The sequence below is a fragment of the Eschscholzia californica genome, unplaced genomic scaffold, assembly GCF_041429995.1.
Source record: "Eschscholzia californica isolate CP2 unplaced genomic scaffold, dmEscCali1.0.p SCAF_6, whole genome shotgun sequence".
NCBI classification, from domain to species: domain Eukaryota; kingdom Viridiplantae; phylum Streptophyta; class Magnoliopsida; order Ranunculales; family Papaveraceae; genus Eschscholzia; species Eschscholzia californica.
This window is the reverse complement of record NW_028238483.1, coordinates 40,278,365-40,303,559: the sequence shown is the minus strand read 5'-3', so window position 1 is coordinate 40,303,559 and position 25,195 is coordinate 40,278,365. Positions and strand designations below refer to the sequence as shown.

The 25,195-nt window shown below is 36.1% G+C and overlaps 3 protein-coding genes across 3 annotated transcripts; 2 read left to right on the top strand and 1 right to left on the bottom strand.

The window, feature by feature from the left end:
• The first annotated feature begins 1,699 nt into the window (after nucleotides 1-1,699).
• LOC147534831 (mechanosensitive ion channel protein 1, mitochondrial-like) lies at nucleotides 1,700-6,342 on the top strand. Its single transcript, XM_086645389.1, has 7 exons — nucleotides 1,700-1,869; nucleotides 2,257-3,121; nucleotides 3,235-3,512; nucleotides 3,847-3,947; nucleotides 4,736-4,843; nucleotides 5,172-5,393; nucleotides 6,055-6,342. Exons 2-7 carry the CDS (start codon nucleotides 2,340-2,342, stop codon nucleotides 6,166-6,168), a joined length of 1,605 nt encoding a protein of 534 aa, XP_086501515.1. The 5' UTR covers nucleotides 1,700-1,869; nucleotides 2,257-2,339; the 3' UTR covers nucleotides 6,169-6,342.
• Nucleotides 6,343-16,181: 9,839 nt separating this feature from the next.
• Nucleotides 16,182-17,286, top strand: LOC147534830 (uncharacterized). The gene is made up of 2 exons (XM_086645388.1): nucleotides 16,182-16,907; nucleotides 17,030-17,286. Exons 1-2 carry the CDS (start codon nucleotides 16,304-16,306, stop codon nucleotides 17,104-17,106), a joined length of 681 nt encoding a protein of 226 aa, XP_086501514.1. The 5' UTR covers nucleotides 16,182-16,303; the 3' UTR covers nucleotides 17,107-17,286.
• A 3,323-nt stretch (nucleotides 17,287-20,609) lies between these two features.
• Nucleotides 20,610-23,174, bottom strand: LOC147534829 (uncharacterized). Its single transcript, XM_086645387.1, has 2 exons — nucleotides 21,358-23,174; nucleotides 20,610-20,995 (listed from the first exon to the last, which is right to left on the bottom strand). Exon 1 carries the CDS (start codon nucleotides 22,444-22,446, stop codon nucleotides 21,520-21,522), a length of 927 nt encoding a protein of 308 aa, XP_086501513.1. The 5' UTR covers nucleotides 22,447-23,174; the 3' UTR covers nucleotides 20,610-20,995; nucleotides 21,358-21,519.
• Nucleotides 23,175-25,195: the final 2,021 nt, after the last annotated feature.

Below are 25,195 nucleotides of genomic sequence, written 5' to 3'. Positions count from 1 at the left end.
AAAGGCCGATGAAATTCAATGACCTACAAATTAAATGGCCTAAAGTCCACATAAACTATTTTACTTATACCCAAGTCTAATATTCGTGGATCTGCACTTCTATTCGATCGAACCTAAGACCTCTGCATTGCGAAGTAGATGCAATTACCGACTTAACTACCAATTGTTGGCTTGTGTGTTGTAATGTTAAAAGTGTCAAAATTGTAATTATTGTGTGCAATCTCAAAGTCATGCACAATATTATAACTCATTATCAATCATGTGGTCTCCTTTCATCAAAAAGAAAATCATGTGGTCTCGATAGATATCAGTAGCAAAAAAGTGTTGTACATTTTATAATTGATTTCATATTATCTTCCAGTGATGTTTTTTAAAGTTATGGAGAAGGTCAATGGTTACACTTACATCACTCTAAAAGGAAAACGATTGTCTTGATTTAAATGACCAAATTCTGTTCAACTTTCCCCCCCTTCCCTTTCTTCTGCTCCCACATCTTCCTGCAGAGAAGAGACAGAGTCAAGTTGAAAAACAACTATGAAATAATAACATTTTTCTGTCACTATTATAACAAATAATGGAAAAGTAAAATGTTTGTGAAACATATTATTTGCAAGAAAATGTTTCTTCAAGAAAAAATTACTCTACTATTTTCACACCTTATTATAATTGTGTTGATTGTTTTGTAGTGAAAACCATTATCATCTTTTGAATACGTATATGATATATATACGTAATCTAAAACACGAGACACAAAAGATACCTAACTTAAAAATTGCCACATTATTCAAGTCTCATACGTATGAACTTATTTTTCCTTTTATCTTTTTGTCGAGAAAGGAAAGTGATTCTATCAATAAAAACAATAATACAATATTACACGAAAATGAAAACAGAGAAAATGGAAGTGAACAATGGTTTAAACAAATACCCAAATACTCATTGATAATAAAACAAAAAAGAAGTCTAAAGAAGCCCTAAAGATAGAAGAATATCACCATACTGAGAAAGGAAAAAGATATCACTTAGATGTATAAGACGTATCTGAAGAGTGATAAATTGTTATCAACATTACCACAATCTTAAATTGTGATCATATACACTCAGAAGTCATAACTACCAAATACATTTAGCAGAAATAAAAAATCAAAAAAATAGAAATGACAAAAAAAAGACATAATAGGAAAAAATACTCATGAAAAAATAAATAAAAATAAATAAACAATATTAAAGGTTAAATTTGACTAACAATACAATCATGAGAACCAAATTGAAGTTGGACAAATTTAAAGACCATTTCTTTTCAGTCGGTATAAAAAATTTAAAGTTAAATTTTCTTTTTATTTATGAATACGGACTACGATTTACGTTAGTCATTACATGACATTGATACATCATTAAGATGTGATAAGCACGATAATCGTCTAAGTTAAACTACGAATAAAAGAGATCTAATACCCAACCACAGAAAAATTGAATCAACCTTACCATTTATTCAATTTTAGGTACTCACTAGAATCTTGGTCAAATAAAGTCAACTGTTTTCTCGACATTGACGAGTAGTTTTTAAGAAGTCAATCTCTTATATTGGAAAACTAACATCTCTTAAACATGCCCTACATGTCCGTCCTGTCGTCCACCTCTCCTTGGTGTAACGTTTGGACACCCCTCTTAAGACCATGAGGTCGTGAGATCGAGGCTTTAGGCGATTATTGTGCTCATTACATCTCTATAGTGACCGTGAGGAAACCCGACGGGTTGGCTCAAATTGAGCCAAAATTTGTTTTTTGTTTTTCTTTCCGAGCAGCAAATTTTCTCCGCTTTCTTCTCTTTCACAGTTCTTCATTTTCCGGCACACCAGAGCTCCATCAGGTAAGCACCCAAAACCCTAATCTCTAACTCGAGATCCACTTCTCTTTACATTCCAAGTTATGTTGATCATCCAACTATAAGCAACTCAAAACCCCCAATTACTTTATTTCTTTAATCTTAGTTGTCCTCCATGATTTCCAATTGTTTTTTAGTTCATTATCTATCAATGGTTGACTTGTTTGATCTCAGATTAGGAAATTTTAGAATAGGAATGAAATTATGAAGATTCAGCGTTGATAACTTCGGATTATGTCAAACAGTCAAAAGAATTAGGTCAAAATACTCAGGACGCTCAATCGGATTATGATAAGAAAATTGATAATTTTATATCTATTTATTCTTCTTCTAAATAATGGGTTATTTTAATTTTTGGTGTTTGACTTGCAGAAAAGATCAAGTATTATTCCAAGTTGTTCTTGATAAATGTGACTTGTGAAATCTAGAGGTTGAAGAACTTCAAAAGACTTAATATGGCTGGAGCTAGAGTATCATTTTTGAAATCAGGGTTTACTCATGTTTCACAAACTTACAGTTCTTCCATGAACTTAACAAATTTAACCAATCAAACTATAAATGTGAAGATCCCAAGTAGTATATCTCGTTTTCTTAGTACAAATACCAATTCTAGAATTGCACCTTTTCAATCTCTTGTCGACAAAAGGCGTTACAGATGCGAACCTGTCTCCTCTTTTCCACGTAAATGCTTACAGAACAATGGGTTATTGAAGTTAAATTCTTGGAATAGTATTCATCCTCTATTCGCTAGTAGCACATATCGAGCATACTCGTCGTTTTTTGGTGGCAAAAGCCGCGATGTCCCTCGAGAGACAGAGTACTCGGCTGCTTCATTCCTCAACGGATCGGATGGTGATACCGGCAATGTAATTGATAGGGATTGGGTCGGTGATTTGAAGAATTCTTGGCAATCTGTGCAAGATACTGTTGTTTATGTGGGGGACAAGGCTAAAAAAGCATCTGATGAACTCTTTCCTTATGCTCATCAGTTGTTTGATTCACATCCTTATCTACACAATGTTATTATTCCTGTTAGTGGGACTTTGACTGGTACTTTATTGGCTTGGATGGTTTTACCAAGAGTATTAAGAAAACTTCACAAGTATTCACTGCAAGGGTCTGCTGCTTTATTATCGGGAAACATATCCGACGAGTTATATCCCTACGAGAAAAGCGTTTGGGGCGCATTGGAGTATCCTGTTCGTTATCTAGTCACCTTCATGGCATTCACTTACTTGTGAGTTGGCTTTGTGTGTTTCGTCATGCATAGTTAGATTTTGGCTTTGATGTACAATTCTCCAATTCTTTTTAGTTTCTAATCATACGTTTTTTACTATTTTTTTATGTCAGAGGCTTTATGATTGCTCCCAGTACTATCACATCTCAATACGTAACAGAAGCGTGGAGGGGTGGAGTGGTGATCGCATTTATAGCATTCCTTTATAGGTGGAAATCGAACTATTTCAGTCGTGCTTTGGCTTCTCAAGTTGTAGTTGGACTTGATCGTGAAAAGTTGCTAGCTTTAGACAAAATCTCCTCTGTCGGTTTGATTGTGTTGGGACTGATGGCGTTAGCTGAGGCATGTGGTGTTGCAGTGCAGTCTATCTTGACCGTTGGTGGTGTAGGAGGTATATTTTCTTAGCAATTTATTTGATTATCCATTTTCATATGTTTTTCATCTATTCTAAAAAATGACTTATAAGGTATTAGTAAAGAGTAACACATCAGTTGAGCTGCATGTATTCTTTGCTTTGGAAGTTTTCCTAGACTAAGTAAACATTAAATAACTGAATATCCATGTCTTGAGAGTTTGTAAAAACTTATTCTAAGGGTGTGTAAAAATTTTCTACATGCATACTACTTCCTTAGACTTGCTTTGTACCAAAAGAGCTAATTTTTAGAGGGCAATATTTTTATGTTCATTATGGTCAGTGACTGACTCATTTTGATTCTTTGTTGCAGGAGTGGCCACTGCCTTTGCTGCTAGGGACATCCTTGGGAATATGCTCAGTGGATTGTCCATGCAGTTCTCAAAGCCCTTTTCACTGGGTGATACCATAAAAGTAAGTTGATCAGTTTATGTTTATTGCATGCTTTGGTCCTTCTATATCAATCGAAGAGCATTTTGTTAACGTAACTACATTATAACTTGAAATACATCTCAGAAGTTCTATGGACATTTGTAGGTGAAAATTAGTTGCACCTTTATCTTAGTATAAAATTTATTAAATACTGGCCAGGTAGCCTGATCGCACATAGGTTACGTGAGTCTTGATAGAAAACTACTGGACGACTTTGAACTGGCAACTTTTCTATATGTCATTACTCATTTTTAACATACTTGTATAACTGTATTCAACTTGTCTTTGAGAAAATTCTAGGAATTTACTAACTGTGTTGTTACGATATTATACAAATGTCACTAGTTTAGAGTTTTGGCAGTATTTTGCTAGTATAATTTCTGCCTCTCGTCAATAGAAAAAATATTGAGTGATGCGTCTCTCTTCTATAGAAGTAAAATACTGGGCATTGTGAATATTCACATTTCTTGCACTTGCAAATCTACCTTTGGAATGGTCTCTACTTTGATAGTATAAGTAGGACGGAGATAGGTGTGAGACTGTTGTATGGAGGAGAGATTAGAAGAAGTTTTGGCATGTTATAACATTAGCACACGCCTAGTAGCTAGTTTCTGTTTGCTCTATAGGGGTTTACGCATAAAAGTTTGTGTTCCTCTACTTTTAAGTTATCTGTATCAGCTTTCTTTACCCTTTTCCGTTAGTATTACTATTGAAGTCCTTTCAAGCTCTTCCATAAACTATAAGTCTATAACTAGTTATAATTTTTGCAGGCTGGTTCTGTAGAAGGTAAAGTGGTAGATATGGGACTGACTACCACGTCGTTATTAAGCGTTGAGAGATTTCCTGTTATTGTTCCGAATTCGTTATTTTCTAGTCAGGTATGCATTTTCACGTTCTTCTATTTCATGCAAGAATTACATTGACCTTGACGTAGACATGCACTATTGTTCAACCCCTGAATGACCTCTCTTATGTGCACCTACCCTTGCATATTACTGAGTCTATTGCATTTATGCTCTGAGAACTTATCTGGTTCACCTTCTTGATAACTGCTTCAACACTTTTTTTGTTCTTTTTCTAGAAGTTAGTCAAATTGGTATTGAAGTACTGGAAGGTACGGAGTGTTATTACTTATATTATGGTTGTTTCTAGGTGCTTCAGTAATATAATAACAAAGTTTGGTATGTGCAATGCAAATTGTTATAGGTGATTGTGAACAAATCACGAGCCCAATGGCGTGCTATATTGACCAAAATTCCTTTGCGAATTGATAGCTTCGAAAAGATTCCCCAGATCTCAGAGGATATAAAGTCCATGCTGAGGTCGAACACAAAGATTTTCCTAGGACAGGAGCTTCCTTACTGTTACCTTTCTCGGATAGAAAATTCATTTGCAGAGCTGACCATCGGATACAATCTCAAGCAAATGGTAAATTTTCTTGGTACCAGTTAAAGTTTGTTATCCTTAATTGTAGTAGTAAAATTTCCTTAAATTCTTGTGCTTCATGTTGTTCTCCGATGCGTTTCCAATTGTTACCATTTATGTTTGATCTGTCTTCGGATGCTGAAAGAAGGATTTTGGGCCTTAAGAATTTTATAGTTGTTTCCTAAAGTCAGATTGGGTGTCACTTTCCACATTCCAATGGCTTGTAATAAAGGTCTCTGATTCACCTAGGCATAATCACAACTTCACAATCACAAGATAAGATTATAACTGGTCTCATAAGCTGCTCTAGGGACCATCTTCACAAAACAGAGTATATTTGACACCCGATGAAGGATATGTCGTCTAGCCCATAGTGAAGTGGTTTTATGTTGGAGGTTGGGTTTTTGGATATACTTGTAAGTTGTAACTTTTTTGTGGAGATCCCCAAATACTTTTTATGTGTGTTATGATAACTTGTCAAAACCTTTCCTCCATAAAAACTGGTCGAATTGAATTTAGAATTGTCTTTACATCCAAACTACTATAACATGGAGCAGCAAATCTTGAGGTTTTGACATATACATAACTTTACACTTATCGATTTAATTGTTGGTATTTCTTTTTCTTCTTTGAGTAATGTGTTTTATGTTCGTCCTGTTTATAGAGAAAAGATGAATTTTACTCTGCACAACAAGACATTCTGCTCGAAGCAACCAAGGTAATTAACCAACACGGTGCGACATTGGGTAGCACCCAACAAGATTCAGCCTATCAATGATTCATTAAATGACTGATGCAAAAGGTCTGTTACTTGTTTCTCAAATTTATTCTATTATTTATTCATTATTAAGGGTGCGAGCACACACACATGACACTTTCAAGACGATATTAGAATGGTTAATGCCGGACATTTTATTGTTATTCAATCCAATGCTAAATAGTCTTCAGTTAATACTTCAGGGGAAAAATGCCAAAGAACATACCCACTTTTACTCTTGTCTGTTATGTCAGACACACACCTCCGCGAAAAAAAAAATTGAGTTAATTCCTATATGGCCCCCTACTTTGTGACCAACTTTTTTTATGGCCCCCTTTTTTTCGTAAATTCAAATATGGCCCCCTATTTTCAGGTAAATGTCATTACTACCCTTCTTAATAATAAATTTAAAACATTAAAAAAAATTTATTTCCACCTCACCCCTCTCTCTCTCCACCTCATCTCTCCCTACACCTCACCCCTCTCTCTTTCTCCAATTCACCTCTCTCTCTCCAACTCACCTCTCTCTCTCCAACTCACCCTTTTCTTCTCCGACAAGGTGGCCGGCCGGAAAAGTATAGATCTGTTCGTGAACAGATCCTCCGACGAAGGGGAACCCCCTTCGCCGGAGTTTTAAAGAGAGAGAGTTGAGAGATTTCAAAAAAAAAAATTTTGCAGAGAGAGGAGAGAGAATTCTTTTTTTTTTTAGGTTTGAAGGTGGTCGGCCGGAAAATTTTCCGGCCGGCCACCTTGCCGGAGAAGAAAGGGGTGAGTTGGAGAGAGAGAGGTGAGTTGGAGAGAGAGAGGTGAGTTGGAGAGAGAGAGATGTGAATTGGAGAGAGAGAGAGAGAGAGGTGAGGTGTAAGGAGAGATGAGGTGGAGAGAGAGAGAGGGGTGAGGTGGAAATAATTTTTTCTTTAATGTTTTAAATTTATTATTAAGAAGGATAGTAATGACATATATTTGAATTTACGAAAAAAAAGGGGCCATAACGGAAACTGGTCACAAAGTAGGGGGCCATATAGGAATTAATTCAATAAAATAATAGACAAAGAAAAGGAAGATTTTGAAATTTTATAACTATATATAATATAGTTAGTGTATTGGAAAGACTAAGAGCAACTTTACTTATATTTTAGGGGTGGATTCCCTAAAAAGGTGATCCACCCCACATTACTTAAATTTTTTATTTTTTTTTTTAAATTGATTTTTTTTTAAATTTTGTTATTATTTTAAATATTTCTTTTTTAAGTATTTATAAAAAATTTATTGTTTTTTTGTGTTTATCTTTTTGAAATTATCTCTCTCGAATAATATCACATTTTAATTCATAGTCGAAATTTAATAATTTATAGTCGAAATTTAAAATCAAAATTTCACACACGTATATTATTTTGATTTGGGAGCCCCGATTGGGAGTCCGACGTTGGAATTGAGAAAGGCCCTAAGGGCTCCCAAAATTCAGGGACTCCTAAAATTGGGAGCCCGAGCCCCCACATTAGAATTGCCCTAAATAAGCTTATGATTCTCAAAAGGCCGCGGCTTTGGGGAATAAAGAAAATTCTCCGGGGAATAACTTCTCGAGGGAATCCAGATTTTTTTTGAAAATTCTCCGGGGAATAAATTTTTATGGGGAATACAGAATACATTGTTTTGGAAGTTCTCCTCCATCTCATCTGTTCTCTCTGCCACTTCATCTTCTCGACACCTCATCATCTTCTCCGGCGAAAGTCGTCGGCCGGCCAATTTTCCGGCCGGCGACCTTCAAACATTAAAAAAATAAATAAATTTTCTCTCTCCTCTCTATCTCTCTAAATTTTCTTTTTTCTTTTCTCTCACAGATCTAGAGAGAAAAGGTCTGTCTCTCTCTTTCTTGCCTCTCCCTTCTCTCGTATTTCATATCAACTACCCGATATCTTGGCCGAGAAAGAAGACAAACCCCTTCGTCACTCGATCAGTTTCAATTACCTTCGTCCTCGAATTCTGATTGATCGTTAATCGACGATCGATTCTTTTAGGTTTTATTTTTTAAACATTCGGGCAATGCTTCTTCTGTAAATTCACCATGAAGTCCAAGAAAAGGAGGGTTTTTGAAGTGGTAAGTGGGTTTTGTTTCATTATTTGGTTTTTATCTTTTCCCAATTTTAAGTTCCGTTAAAAAGTTTTGATTCTAGCGGAATTTGTTTTAGGGTTTTGTTGTTTTCATGATTGATTGCTAGCTTAACTTACTTCTCATGCCTGCTTGTTGTGATTTTGATTTCTTAAGTACTTAACCAACAGGCTATCTATTGAAGAATTCTATGGTGCAAAATCGTGCCTTTTTGTCAATCGATATTAATTTTCCTATAGAACAATTCGTCTAATATCTGAATTTTGGAATCCTGAGTATAGAGAATATGATATTATTACTGTTGGAGTGTGGATTTTCTTAGGGTGATTTATTGCTTGTTAATTTTGTAAGTAACACAAGAGAGAGAGAGAACAATTTTTTTTTTTTTTTTTATGTTTGAAGGTTGCCGGCCGGCGACTTTCGCCGGAGAAGATGATGAGGTGTCGAGAAGATGAAGTGGCAGAGAGAGGTGATGAGATGGAAGAGCCTTTTTTATAGCATCTTCTAAAATTAGAAGCCCCTTAGCAATAAAAAGAAACATAAAAAGTCAATCTTATTTGACTAGTTTTAAGAAAAGTCTTTATTCTCCGGAGAATTTTCTTTACTCCCTAAAGCCGCGGCCTTCTCAAAAACCGATTTTATTGCTCACTGTTAAAACTCACTTCTTAATTGTACCTTCTCACTCAAGCTCTTAAATTTCAACTAACTATAAACAATGGTGGAGTTTGTATATATATACTCCATTTGGATAAGGAGGGAAAGATGAGGTGAGCTGGAGTGAAATTAGTGCGTTGGAATGGGGAAGCTTGTTAAAGGTCCACCTGGCAACTAATTTTTTTTTTTTATACATGTTTTTAAGTTGACTTCGATATACGATAGTCATTACATTGACATTGATACATCAAAGATATGATAAGCACTGTAACTACCAAAACAACATGAACTGGCTCAAACTCTGACTCAAACTCAACTAACTATGGCCTAAAGCCCACCTAACATATGGCCTAAAGCCCATCAACAATTATTTATGGCCTATAATCCCAAGTTCAATAATCCAGAAATTTCACCTTCTCTGGGGATCGAACTCGATACCTCTTGGTACCTTTGGAATATATGTAACACTTTAACTACTTGGGCTATCAAGGGTTGACTAGGTGGCAACTAAATTGCTTCGTCTCAAAGCAAACTAGAACTTCACGGGGAAATCTGATAGGCACTCTCTACAATACAAAATACACTTGGATATTATTTAATGGGCAGCCATCACCACATGCAATTTGGGCAGCCGCATCATATAATACATGAGTTAATTAGACATCATATATCGAATAATTTGGGCAGCCACATTCAGGAAGTTTTGGATTCGAGCCCCACTCAGACCAAAACTAATTTTTAACAAAAATTTATTCTGTTTTTTAATTCAAATAACAATTAAGGTGAAGCAGGATACGAACAACAAATTTCTTTTTGATAAACAGATTCACTTTGCAAGTTCGTTATTAAGGATAGTTCTTACCAAGGATCGGATTAATGACGTATACAATACTGAAATTCTCTATGTAAATGCTACATAGTTGGTTCTCATCCTTTTGAGACAAAGAGTGTAATAAGGGCATCCCTCGACAAAAAAATCGCCCTAAATTGATCATCTCATGACTATTGAGAGCGACAAGTCAGATGGTTTTATTTCCCAATCTTTCTAATTATATTTGGCTTTGGATTATTAGTGGTTCAAATAATAAGTTTGTTAGACTGTATATGCAACCTTCATATACAATGACTATCGGGCATCTCCTTAAAAATAACTCACTACCACATCATTGTTAAACTGAGGTCTCTAAACTAAGACAAATCCTAACAAACACATCAAAACATAACATCGAAGTGGATGCGAGCCTACTGATACACCAAGTTGTATTTCCTACAGACCACAAGACAACGATATAAACGTTATTAAACAAAACTAGACAAAAAATGCATTAAAGCGACTAACGGAAAAATTGTACGTCTATTCTTGGTCTACATTACAAACACATAGACCATGGAACTCTTTCAACAAGGCGCAAGCTCAAATAAGCATAGAATGTAACATTTGTCTTCTTGTACTTCAATCAAAAGTTAAACTCTTAAATAAAGCATGGGTGATTTATTTGTAGAACAAAATAGGACTTATTGTTGTAGAAAGTTGACCCAGATCTAAAGAGGCTCCTTAACAATGTTAGAGAGCTGCAAATTTGTAAATATCCGACACTATTTCCTAGAAAAAAAAATCAGAATTTGACGACAACAAGAACTATTCTATTCAAAATATTATTTTGCAGCAGGGAGTAGGGGAGGGAACCAGTCCGGACCGGGCTTATATCATGTCAAAGGGCACCTCGGAAATTTCCATCGACGCCAATATCTAATTAAGTTCCTCTTAACAATGTCTTGTCAAAGGGCACCTTGGGCACACATGAAGGGTCTCTGGTTTTTGGATTTTCCCAACCCTAGCAGATAGTAGTTTTCCACATAGTTACATATTGAAATATTTGGGTGGTTTAAAACCTAACAACTAATACAGAGGAAAGGCCAAAAGAGAGGAGAAAGAACGCCCTAAATACCCATTTTTACTTTCCTGTGATCTTCGTCTTGTTATTTCGGGTGTCGGAGCGGTTTCCGAACCCTTTGTCGGTTTCCTCCCTCGAAAATCGAGGAACATGAGCTAGAGCTGAAGCAAGAAGAGGGAGCAGGAGCCAAAGACAGAGGACCATAACTGGAATTAGGAGCAGACGAAGGAATCACCACTCAACCGATAGAATATACTATCATAACGGAGTCTGTCATGCATCTATTCCCTTTATCATGCTGATATAACGGAAGACTATTTTTTGACATCAGCAGATAGGTTTCTTCATTTCCAATGATTATGGATATGGTCGCAAGTTGGCAGATATATTGCTAGTTCTAAGCTCGAGACGGTTTTATTTACCGTCCTGAAAATTACAATTCGAAGAGTATGCTTAAAGTTAAAATTTACTGTTCTTTACTTTGGTATTGTAATTTTGCTTCTCATTCTGTAAATGATGTTTTATAAATAATACGATGTTTATAGACTTAAAAAAAGAAAAAAAAGGTAAAGAGATATATTGTGTAAATTTTTGGAAAAGAGTAAATGGGGAAAGAATTTGCGGCAAGAAAAAAAGGAATGGAGAAAAAAATAAATCAACAGTTAAAATTTAAAGGAGACCATCCCCTGATTTTTCGTACAAAATTGAACATTAAACCACTAAGCAACAACATGATTCATGTTATAAATAGCAATTAGAAACTAATTATTATTTTCTGGATAAAACAAAATTAATTTTGCTAGCTTTGGACTCGGACCCCTGTGCCTGGAGGTAAAACAAAATTAATTTTAGAAAGATGGTGATTGGACAAAACAAGATCTTGGGGCGTGCATATGAGCATGGGCAAGTCACAAGTGGGGAAGTTGGCCAGTTTTAACATTTGACATGATATGATGATTTGTCACATCACTTGCTTCTTTCTTATATCATCTATCTATTTCTGGTTGAGTTAAATATTTAGTTTTCTCTGTCTGGGTTCTCTGCAAAAAAAAAAAAAGCTGATCTTTATATGATTCTCTGCTTCTGGAGTTTTCTAATTGAATTTTCTCTTCCTCTCTAAATGAGTTTCTCTGTGAGAAATTGTGGTGTGGGTAAGTGAGAGAATATAACATTACTGAGAGAGTTAGAGAGAGAGAGAAAGAGAGATCAAAATGTCATTCAAGAGCAGAGGAATAGACCCACCTTCAACAAGAGATTTCAATTTTGAAATTGTGAAAACTTATTTTTTTTTTTTTTTTTTTTTGTTGAAAGGCATAAATACCGTTGATGAAATATTTGATCCAACGGTTTGCATGCATGCTCCTCTCTTTCTGTCTTTTATTTTTTGTTATAAACACTCCTCCTCCTCCACCTTTTCATATTGAAAGATGGTCATCTGTTTTTTTTTTTTTTTTGTTGAACTATCATCTGTTCTTTCAACAAAAAAAAAAGAGAAAGATGGTCATCTGTTGAGGTGGTCATCCATTCCTTAAGAGGCAAAATAAATAAAATTGATTTTTAATAAATATGAGATGAGATGTTTGGTATGACAAAATCAGATCTTGGGGCGCGCATAGGCAAGTGGGGGGAAGATGACCAGTTTTAAGATTCACGTGATATGATTATGATGACGATGATATTGTCACATCAGTCAGACAAGAGATTTTTTATTTTGAAAATTTTAAAAGGCATAAATGCCGTTGATGAAAAACTTGATCCAACAGTGTGTGTTTGCTCCTCTTTCTCTGTCTAGCCCCAAAAGTACTCCAATAAACAACCTCACCCACTTCACCTTTGTTATAAACCCCCACCTACTCCTCCTATTTTGAATAGTACTAATAGTAGTAGTACAATTTTGTCTCCATGGCCTCTAAATAAGTACTATAATTTTGTTTCCATATGTATAATCTATTATATTTTGTATAAATATGAATCATGGTTTTACAAAATAATCAGAGTCCTTTTGGCATCAAGGCATAGGTCTAATAAGTGTGTACCAGTCTTTTTTTTTTTTTTTTTGTTGAACTATGTGTACCAGTCTTGAGGAAAAAAAAATGTTCAGCCAACATTGAGTTTTAGGAACCTAATTGGTAGCTTCAGAAGAAGTTTTCTTTCCTTTTTTTTTTTAAATGCCAAAATTGTACTAACTTTAATACATTATGAGATAGCCATACGCTCTATTATAAAATGATTATCAAAGACACTTACGAAACTTAAAAACATTGTCCACACTTGATTGTTCAAAGAGTTGTTTACATTGACATAAATTCCAAGATTTAAGAAGTTTCAGGTTCGATTGTGTGCAAAGGCAGAGCTAGAATTTCAAAACCTAGAGGACTAACAATGATACAAACATTAAGTTCAATATTCACCATTCATACAATACACATGTACAAAACTACAAGAAACATGCAATAATACAAACATTAAGTTCAATGTTCACCTTTCAACAAAAAAATGAAAACAAAAAAAATTCAATGTTCACTATTCATACAATACACGTATACACAAAAATACAAAATAGTAATCGAAATTAGATGGATCTTTTTGGTCAAATTTTCTGTGTATTTAGAAGTTATTTGGTTGGATTTGGTGATCATTAGGGTTAATAATGGATCAACATTTCTTTTTTGATTTATATAGTTTACTCCAACCAAATTGACACAAAAAACAATAATGCCATTAGTTGTTATGAATTTGTTATAGTTTTATAATTATGGACTGATAAATTGACACAAGAATTGTTTACTAAATTGTTAATTCAATTAGTCGATTAAGGATGACTTAGAATTTTATAATTACTTGATTATGGATTGAAGCCGAAATTCCGTATTCTATGAGCTATGGTTAATTGAATTCATTCAATCCTAATCGTGTAGGATATTTACTTTTAATTATGGAAGACACAAATAAGAAGTTTGTTATTCATAGTAATGCACGATTCGTTAGTGCAAGCAGTGACTAACATAGATAGGTTCTAGACATTTTTTTCTTTTGTTGAAACAGATAGCCGTTTAGATATAATACTCGACATGATAGGATAAGATTTGGACGTTCTCTAAACCCTAAAATACTAATAATATAAAACAGCCCCCACTCCCACCCCCACTCACTCTATTTTATATATAAAGCATTCTCTACCTATTCCCCTCCCCCCTAATGTCTTCACAATTATCATTTGAGATGTGAGGAAGAAGAGATGTAGGTAGAGATTAATGGATAGAGATATTAAGTTATCAAATCTATATATTTCTTTCTCTCCAAATTTTTTTGAAGATGGAATGAGCGTCTAATGGATAAGTGTGAAAGAAAAATAGGGAGAGAGTAAGGATTATGGGGTCTGTCTCTCTCTTTCTTTTTTTTTTTTTTTTTTTTGAATAATATGATTGAATTGAAAGAGAAGAAGAAAAAACAGAGAATTTACAAGCCTAAAGAGGCGGAAACTGCGACAAAGGTCGCCAAGGCTTTAAAACCGAGTCCAGGAAGAAAAGAAAAAAGAGAGCAAATCCCCCACAGACCACAAAGGTACGACCCTATCATAGGCCCGAACCCCACACCCCACACCCCACAAGGGTAGCAGTTCTACATCGATAAGATGAAAGCCCCCCAATTTCCCACAATGTCAGCGAACCCTCTATATTTAACCCTTGGCATGTTACGGCTCCAGTGGTACACAAAGCATTTCGCTGAAAATATTATATCTTCCGTAGTCCCCGTCTTATCGGTGAAAATCGCCGCGTTCCTAGATTTCCAAACGGCCCAAAGAATCGCCTTTGGAATCATATTCATGATCGGGTTTCTCCCTTTGTATCCTCCCCACGCTGCCAATAAATCTGAAACTGAGGCTGGGGTTACCCACGAGAATCCCAACGAGCCAATAAAATAACGCCACACATGGTATGCTATGTCGCAATGAATAAATAGGTGAGGTCCTGATTCCTCATCTTTCTTGCACAGCGGACATCTATTAGGGGTTACAACCCCCCGCCTTCTCAATAAGTCGATTGTCGGGATCCGATCTAAACATAAAGCCCAAAGAAAAAAAGACACCCTCTGCGGAACATTCCTTCTCCAAACATCCACAAAGACCTTGGACTCTTGATCCGTGCATTCCGCCAAGGCATCGTAACAAGACTTAACCGAAAGCTCCTTGCATTTAGATGAACTCCATACCCTCACGTCCAGGCTGCTTGATAAAGTAACCCCGTCCAATAAAACAGTCAATCGATTGAAATCCTCCATCTCCCATTCTCTAAGCTCGCGTCTCAAAGTGACCGTCCATACCCCTTCCACTGAGTTAAAGAAATCGGATACCTTGCCTTCATTGTTAACGCACGTGCGGAATAATATGGGGAAAACCTCTCGAAGAGGTTTCTCCACTACCCAAGAGTCCTGCCAGAACTTGGTATTAGTCCCGGAACCAACCTTGATCATGGTCCTGGCATGAAATAAATCCCAACGCTTGTAGATTCCTTTCCAAACCGAGCATCCATAGGTTCCTTTCGGTGGAAGAGAAATCCAGCCGCCACAAGCTTCCCCATACTTTTGACCGATGATGGTCCTCCATAACCTATCTCTTTCGGTCCCGAAACGCCATAACCACTTGGATAAAAGAGCGTCATTCATAATCCTGAGATTTTTGATTCCTAAACCTCCCATCGCTTTGGGTTTACAAATCAACTCCCAAGCCACCCAATGAATTTTCTTCCCCTCTTCTCCCGAGTTCCAAAGAAAGTTTTTGAAACTCTTTTCTATATTAGAAACCACACCGATGGGCATCGAAAAGAGAGACAGAAAATAGATGGGGAGAGCTGATAGAACGGCCAAAATCAGTGTCACCTTACCTCCCCGAGACAGAGTCTTGGCTTTCCACGACGATAATTTGCCCGAAACTTTCTCCGAAATTGGGTCCCATAGCTTCTTCGACTTATACCCATGACCTAATGGTAGCCCAAGGTAAGAAGTAGGAAGGGATCCTGTGACACAACCGAACAGCCTTGCTAACTCATCCAGCTCATGAACCTCGCCCACCTCAATCACTTGACTTTTGGAAAAATTGATCTTCAGGCCTGAGGCTGCCTCGTACCAAATTAGGATGTCTTTGATCTTTAAGATTTGAGAGCGGCTAGCTTGAAGAAAGAATAAAGTGTCATCTTTCATTCTTTTCTATAATTTGAATCTCTGGCTTGAGATTTCGGTAACACCAAATTACCTCATTTGGGAAATGTTAGATGCCCTCACCAGTTACCACTTTTGCTGTATGCATTGTTGAAAATGTCCCAATCTGATGCCCTTATTGTTGCAATTTCATTTTCAAATTTCAAAATGACCTGTTTGAATCTGCTTCATAACCCATTTCGAATGGAAGTCCTATATAAGGGACTAGATCTCACTTATTTCTTCATGTCTCTTTTCTTCTTGTTAAAGTTTGTCATCTGATCACATTTTATTTAACAACATGGCTCTTGATATGTATGGGACTACGTTGATCTTGTTGAAGAATGCCGATGGAATCTATTTCGCGATTGATTCATTGGGCGGTAACGAACATGGAAAATATTGTCATATGGACAAGATTTTTGTCCTCTCTGAAGAACCTCACTACTTATCCTGCATGATGTCAGGAAGTTCTGTAGCATGCGAACGAGCTGTGGAAAAAGTGAAATTAAAGAATGCTAAGCGAACCAATCCGATGTGTGTGAGGGAGTGTGTAGTTGCTATCCGTGACGAATGGGTACGCAAGGCTCCTAAAAAACCTAAAGATGGTGAAAAGGCAGCTGTTTCTACTATTGTGGTGGCCGGATATGAAAACAACACTCCCGAGGTTTGGTATACTCAAATTACTCATGGTTCGGAACCTTTTTACCGATGTGTGACCGGAACAACATTTTTTTCTGGTAGTGGGACGACTATATCTGAAAATGTGTTTCGAAATTATCATATGAGCATGCAATGGCCCGAAATTCGCAACTTGGTTAAGAAGGCCATGATTGATTCTAGCCACCCACACGAACCTAATATTCATGGTGTCGAGCTAGTAAAATGTGGTGGTAAGATAAGAGGTATCTTTTTTTTTTTTTTTTTTGTTGAAAGAGATAAAAGGTATCTTATCATTGGTTTTTTTATAATTAAAATTAAAAGTTATTGTTTTATCACTTAATTAACACTTCTTTTTATTTTGTAGTTCATTTGATTCGACCTAACAATACTGTTGATATCAAGTTAAACACGCCCCTCGAAGATCTCAAACAAGAAGTTTGAAGGAGAAGATGATCAAATAGATGCAGGGGCAGTGAAGAAAAGAAGGACGATCAATGTTCAGTAGTGTTTCCTAGTTTGATGATTTAGGATTTCCATGTTTCTTAGTCCATGTTCAATTGTAGTTGGGTTAGTTTTAGATTGTAGTTCTAAAACTAAATATGAATTGTAGTTCTGTTAAGTAAAGCCAGTCCGTGAAATTCTGTTAGTTTTAAATTAGACTAAATATGAATTGTGTTATGGCTAACCTCCCTGAAATTCGATCTAGTTTGTTGATGGGAAAACCATTATGTAGTTAGTTTGTGAAAGAGTACAACCCAGTCCCTGAGTCCATAAAGGTCTTTGATGGGTACAAAAGAAAAATATAATATTAGACATGAAACGCCACGACAATGTCTTGGTTAAGCACGGATAGGCCTTGATCGAGCAGGCACGAGCAAGCCACGACAATGTCTTGGTTATGTGCCACAATCTCATGTGTAGTCTTTCTTAATGGGTGCCTAAAAACATATATCCAGGCCTCACAACAAGAAGCACTTTGGTGACTTCAAAGAGTTGTTCTGCACGTCCGCACATTGGGCCCCCAAAATTGACCCGGTTTCAATTTTCACCTAACTTTGAATTTTTTTTTTGGCCCATAGTTCGGACCAACTACGAGATGGGGCCCTAATTATTACCAACTACAACACTTAACCCCTCATATTTATCCAACACTATGATTTGGCCCCAAAATTGTATTCTCATTAGCAAAAATTTTAACATTCAGTTTCATCTTTCTCCTTTTACTTTTTTTTTTCAAATTGTTTTTCTCGTTATCCTTTCTCCCAACTTTCTCCCAACTCTAAATCATCTTCATTATAAACATGATTTGCATATGCATACAAAAATTGTCGTTCATGCATTTGTCAGCGAGTCACACACACATCTCTACCTCTTCCTTCCTTCTCTTCTTCATCGCTCATTCCTTCATTCATATACCTCTCTTCTCTTTCTCCGACTCTCCCTCCCCCTCACTTTCGGAAATTCGAAGAAATTCGTAGAGAATTTGAAGGAGAAAAACTGCAAAGGGTTTAAAACTTAAGCAAAGATAATAGATCATAACTCTGACAAGATTTTATAGAGTATCATGTAAACGATCCCGACGAAAATAAATAATATAGATAAATTTTTTTTGTTGAAAAAAAAAAGAATAATCTACATCAACCTATTTATTATAATCGAAATAAAAATCTCACCAAAATATTGCTGTAAAATTTTGAAATACTTTTTGTCCAAAAAGATCGTCTAAGAACATTTCTTACGCAACTGGAAATTTTGGATGATTAAAATTCTTATATTATTATGTATATATTATATGTAGAAATTGAGTCGAACTTCCTATTAATCTTGGTAAAAATACATGTTGATTACTTTTTAAAGTCCGTCTTCATGTGGAAACCCATGTAAATTATGAATAATTGTGCAAAAACATGTGTCTAAATCTTGCATAATATGTACAGACAGACTTTATTATGTTCAAATTCGTTCAAAGCCTTAAAAATTTATAGATTATTTGGGAGAGAAATTTATATATGCACGTAACAAAGGTATAGGACCACCTTTCAACAAAAAAAAAGGTATAGGACCACATATATATTAAATCTGCTTCGGGCCTCATAAAAATCCGGACCGGCCCTACTCAAGAGTAATAATATGAGAAAATTAAGAAATAATGGAAAACGATTTTCATAAGAAAATCAGTTTGCCCATCTTATTTTCATAGGTATCAAACAGAACCTAGAAAGAACTGGGGGTGGGTGGTGCGAAGGAAGCTTGTTTTAACACTGACATTATACATACTGAAACGATCTAACAGGATTATGTGGCTAATATGAATATAAAGTCTCACATTACATCTACTAAGATGATTCGATCATCAAGCAAGATCATCCGAATACCTAGTACGAGATACAAATTGGTCGATACAACACAAATACGAAACAAGAAGCAATAGCATTCACTTAAGTGTTATAAACCTTTTCTAGATTTAGGTTCTATTTTTATGCATATCAACAGAATTTCACACAGAGAGGCGATTATGACACTATTTTGAACTGATTTTCAGGTTTTATAATCAAATGCCCGAGCCACGTTAGGTCATCTCCATGGGTAGCTGTGCAAACGACAGTGGCTTCTGTAGTCTGATATATATATATATATCCCTGGTTTCCACCAACAGCTGAGGCTCTACTCTATGGGGTTCTCCAGCTTCAGAAGAAAATTCCTACTACCAGTTGCCTCCAATCTGGTCGAGCAATCATCAGGCACCCACCTACTAAGAAATGTCGATTAAGATTTTGATATTTATATTCTCAAACTCTGTAAAGGTGGTTTCTCTGTTTCTTGCCGTTTTGAAACCCTGAAAGCTTAAACGGTTGACTATGTTGAAATTGATACTTTATCCTAAACTAGTAAAATGTAAATGAACTAGGTTCGAATAACTTTAACAGAAAAAAAAAAACTAGGTTCGAATAGGAGACAAGTCAGATTTGTACACTCGAAAGCGAAAAGGAATTACTCTACACAAGTATATAACATCACCTGTGAATGCTGGTGTTTGTCTTGTCACAAGTCCTCCCATACAAAATTACCCGACTATAAACAGCTGAGCTTCGAGCTGGACTACTTTTTCTATGGGACTCGGCCGTTTCGGACTGGGTAACAGACTAGCATTCAAAAAGTTTTATCATCCAATTTCATCACCACTCGATGAAAGAAAGAAACACTAAATACAAACCATATATACAAATAAAATATTATTCCATGATATCCACAACTCAATATTTTAAGAAAACGTAACAGAAAGTAATATAAATATAAAATTAGCAAGAAAGAACAGAGAATGAAATACTAACGATAAAACTTGAAAGGAAGTCGAACAACAAAAACGACAGAGAATCATGTGCCAAGAGCGCTCGAGTATGTCGAAAATCAGAGTACAGGGTCTGTGAGAGATTGAAAGGAACAAGAAGGAACAGAAAATGAAATACTAATGGAGAATGGGGTGCTATATATAACGTTGATTTTAGGATTTATAGGACTGAGATTGTTAATCAACAACTGAGACTCTCTCTTGAAGAGAAGTGTAATCTCAGTCATTGAATCTATTAACTTTGGCATGCCGTCAAGGGGGTTCTCAGGTCGATGGTCGCATGCTTCTATTCGAGTTTTCGGGCTTGGACTCACGTAAGGGGCTCACCTGTGTCCCGCCTATTGGAACCCAACTTCACAGGCCGGGTAAGCCAGGTTCAAGCTCATTGCGCCCGTAACCCTTTTGTGGTCCGGGCAGTCTCCTTCGGGAATAAATAACCCTAGTCTCCTTCCAAGATTCGTTAGTTTCAGAATTACTTTCTAACAAACTGTACGTGACCATAAGTGACGGGCAAAGAGGAGTTTCAGCTCGACAGTGCAATTTCCAAACCCTTTTTCAAATCCATTTCAGATATTCGAAAGAAAAAACAGATGTCTGAGAAAATACCCTGAATTTTCTTATACATCTAAAAACTATCAAATCCGTAAATTTGATCTAAATGGTCAATTTTCCAATAACAAAAATAACAAATGAATTTCATGCCTTTATCCTCACAATATTATGAAATGGTCAATTTTCTTATACAGCTAACTTAGAGAGTGAGTAAGCCATAAACAAAATGAAAAGAGTTCCGTTGATTGGACAATCGCTTGATCTGATCTACAATCCAAAAAGATGTCCACTGCAATGTAGTGTCTTTCTCCTGCAACATGTCAACTAAGAGTATGGATATACCACCAAAAAGTGCCAAAGATGTAGCCTTGTGAGCCGCCATGACTTCTCCTTCGTCTATTAATCTATATGTGATCGAGTTTGTTGAGCCTGCAGTACATTCCCATGACTATTGAAAGCTATAATTCCTATACATGCCCATTTAGATGAAGAGATAAATGAAGCATCAAATAAAATTTGGTCCTTTTTAGCCGCTTCAATGACAAATAATTTCTCTAGTGAAAGAACTCTATGGCTTTGTCTATTAATCTCAAGGAATGTTATAGGTTGAGGATCACTCTCTGAAATTTTCGCCACCTGTTTATCTCTCTAAAATATACACAAGACAGTAGGAATACGATTAAGAGTTACATCGGTTCACGGCATCCACTCCTACTAATGTTTTCTCCTTTATCATAAAAGAAAACTTAACCACAAGGCATGTTAAAATGAATTAAAAGAAGCCATCTTACTGTTCACAAGGACGGAATGAAATTTGATCCATCCACTACGATGCGCTAGGAGCGAGCTTTGTCATTGTTAACATGCAAAAGGCTCTCCGAGAAAGTAGTAACGAAACAATTGGTGCATAAATGTGGAAATGACGAGGTGTTTCCACGTACTTCAAACTCCCTTCAACTACCGTTCTTCCAATTGTAAGAATAAAAAGACACACATTTTTTCTTCCCCACATCATTATCACAATTCCATCCCTCAGATGATGTTAAGATTATTTCATCATCTGATCCTACAAACTTACAAAACCTAACACCACATTCCTTTCCCAAATTAAAAGGCAATGTGACACTACTCGCTTCACTCCATCTTCCATTGTTATTACTTGAAAAACTACCTTCGCTACCAACAGACTTCTTGTTGATCTCTTCTTCTAACTTGTAATTATCATCTTCATAAATATACATCTTGAACATACAATTGTCCATTCTAACTAACATAGCTAAACGTCCACTCACTTCTAATAATTTAACAAGCTCACTAAAATAAGTAGAATGTGAATCACTGTGGAGGGGGTTGATATCTAATTCAAAATCATCTCCAGGTTGATCAAGGATGAAATCAGGGACTGTGATTGTCCTAAACTTCTCCCTTCCTACATCAAATGCCACTATGCATACAGGACGAGATTTACTATCCCATATGTCATTATGAAGGTCAAAAGTGCTCCAATAAATAACACCATTCATACCTTGACGTCCTATTGTCAATACCTCACAAATCAAACATGTTCTTCCAAGATCTTGAGAAAAAACCTTCCACAAACAGACCAATTTGTGTTCATTAGTGGAAGGAGCAAAACCAAATTGGTAGTTTGGCTTTGCATTGCGATAGTTGTCCATCCTATAGCTACGACGGTTGCCATTACAATCTTTTTCTTCGCATAACAATGATGATTCAAACCATTGTGACAACTCTCCAGTACTGATATTGCATATACGAACAACATACTTGCTATGTGACTCAATGAGACATATTAAACCGTTCACAGGGTTCGAAACGTAATCGTAAGAGGTCGATATCACCTCCCTTACTGTGTCAACCATAACAACATTTGTAGCAGAAGTGTCATCTTTGTAGCCTTGATACAATATTAGGTCAGCTATAATGTATGACTCGTTATCATGCCCATTGTCCCACTTGGTCCTTAGATCAAAATAACCACACAGTTCCTTCCATCTCTCTGCCGTCCTCGGTACAGGATTGACGATTGACGATAAATAGACGACGAAAACTGGTCTTAGAACGGTTAAGAAGGTGTGAATCAATAAAGTTTTGATCTTTTTCAATTAAAGAACACCACTTTTTAGAAACAGTCTTAAAACGAATTAGGGTTTTGACAGGGAGTCTGGTTAGTATCTCAAATATGAACCAATCATCATAATATCTTGATGAAGAAGAAACAAGATCAATAAGATTGAATTTACTCAAAACAGAATCTTCAGTTTGTGTCGAAATCATTCTACTACTTACCCTAATTACTCTAGTTAGAAGATCAAAACTACTGGTATGATGAAAGGTACTACTACTACTTACCCTAGTTAGAAGATCAATCCGGCAAGAGTCTCCGATTGCCCTAGTTAGAAGATCAATCCGGCAAGAGACTCCGATTGCCCTAGTTAGAAGATCAACCCGGCAAGAGACTCCGATTGCCCTAGTTAGAAGATCAACCCGGCAAGAGACTCCGATTGCCCTAGTTAGAAGATCTTTCCAACAACTTCAAACTTGAGAAGAGAGAGAGAGAGAGGGGGAGGGAGTGTGTCTTTTTGCCCTAATCCTACTTCATCAATAAGACTAATTAAAAACACATCCAATTTCATCTTTGGGCTCATTCCTTTTTGCCCCCTAGCTTCTTACCATCTTCTTCTTTGAACCCTATAAATTTAGGGATACTTTTTTTTTTTGGAAGGATTTACGAATTATTTAGAAAGGGATTGTACATCATTAAGATGCACTAATAAACATCACATCTACTTCAACTTTAAAGGTCTAAACTACCAGGCTCTAAAGTCCATCTAACTAGAGTCCTAAACCTCATCAAACTACTTTATTTGTATATTTAACAATCTAAATTCAATAAAATATGAATTCTATATCGGTTGGAATTTGAATTTGGGACGTCGAGGGTTTCAGAATGCATGCCTTGCTCATATACTTATCAAAAGATTTGTACGCCGATGTCAATACCTGACAAAGAGGGACCTCAACCTGATATGTCCTTCAAAATTCCTTTCAAAGTCTTACACTTTCTCCAAATTCGTCTTTCCATACAAGTATAACAATGATTTTTTTATTTCTATTTTTCCATGATAAAAATGACACAATTTTGGGTGTGGAATATCTTTGGCTATAAAATATTTTATTTTACTTTTGAAGCAGAATAATACAAACTAGACATTTTACGCCAACGGTTGGCAAATATGTTGCTTTTCTATTTGGGAATTGTTGAATCGGTTGTTTTACTGTTTTTCGAAAATGATGTCGGTCCAACGCAGTTACGAAAAATTGTTGAATCGTTGTCTACACAAAGGATAAGGGGAGATTTTTAATACGTTAATGTAATCAGTCTTATTATATATTGAAACTATATAATATACACACTACTACGGGTATTATTTAAGCCTATGGGCGCGGACAATTTCTAAATTTCCGTTACCCCTTGCCCACCCGAGTCTGCTAGAATTGCCTGGCCTATCAGGTTTAAGACTTTCGAGTTAGGGTCGACATAGCTTGGGCTCAACGTGTCCACAAACCTTTCATGGTTCAGGCGGTCTCATTCGGGTGGCAAGCTCGCTGGACTGTCTTCCCAGGACAAAATTTGGATACTCAGGCAAGAGAGAGAGGGAGAGATGGAGACTGCGATAGACAGAGATGAAGACTGCGAGAGAGAGATAAAAAGAAAGGGAAACTAATCTAGAGAGATATGTCTACAGCGAGAGAGATGTGAGTGATCTACAATGAAAGAGGGAGAGATCTAAAGTGAGAACGATAGAGAAATAGTCATTGAGAACGAAAGAGATAGTTGTTGGGTTATGGTGTCACCTAGTGTTGTGAGACTGTGGGAGAGAGAGAGAGATAATAAGTAAGAGAACGAGAGAGAGAGAACAAGAGAGGAGAGAGGAGAGAGATGAAGATTAGGGGGCAATGTTTGATTAAGTCAATTTTTGGATTAAAAGAAGAATATACCCTCTAAATCAATTTTTATTGATTATTTCTTTATTCCCCGAAGATTATTCTTTATTCCCCAAAGCCACGACCTTTAAAAAGTAGGGTTTTCCTTTTTTTTTAATTAAATGATGACCAGGGTTAAAAATGTCAAAATATTAATTCAAACTAATGACTAAGATCTAAAAAACGAACATCTAACTTCTAAATCAATTTAGCCAATTCAGATTCAACGAATTCAGTTCAGCCAAATCAGATTCAACTACTTCAGATTTAGACCCATAAAAAACAAACAGCACCGAAGAGATACAGAGAGAGATCTGAAGTTGGATGTTTGTTTTTTAGATCTCCCCTCTTCCTCTCTTCTCAAGAAATTTCTAAAGTAATAAGAGGAGGAAGAGGAAGCTTCATATACTAATGAAGTGAGTGGGGTTACATTATTAGGTTTTATTAGGAGACACAATGGGAGCATGGGTAACCGCTGGATTAAATAAATTTTAATCTGCGAAAGGTAATATACTAGTACTGTATTTTTTTTTGATACATGTTTTCAATTGACTTCGAATTACGATAGTCATTACATTGGCATTGATACATCAAAGCTGTAACTACCAAAGCAACATGATCTAA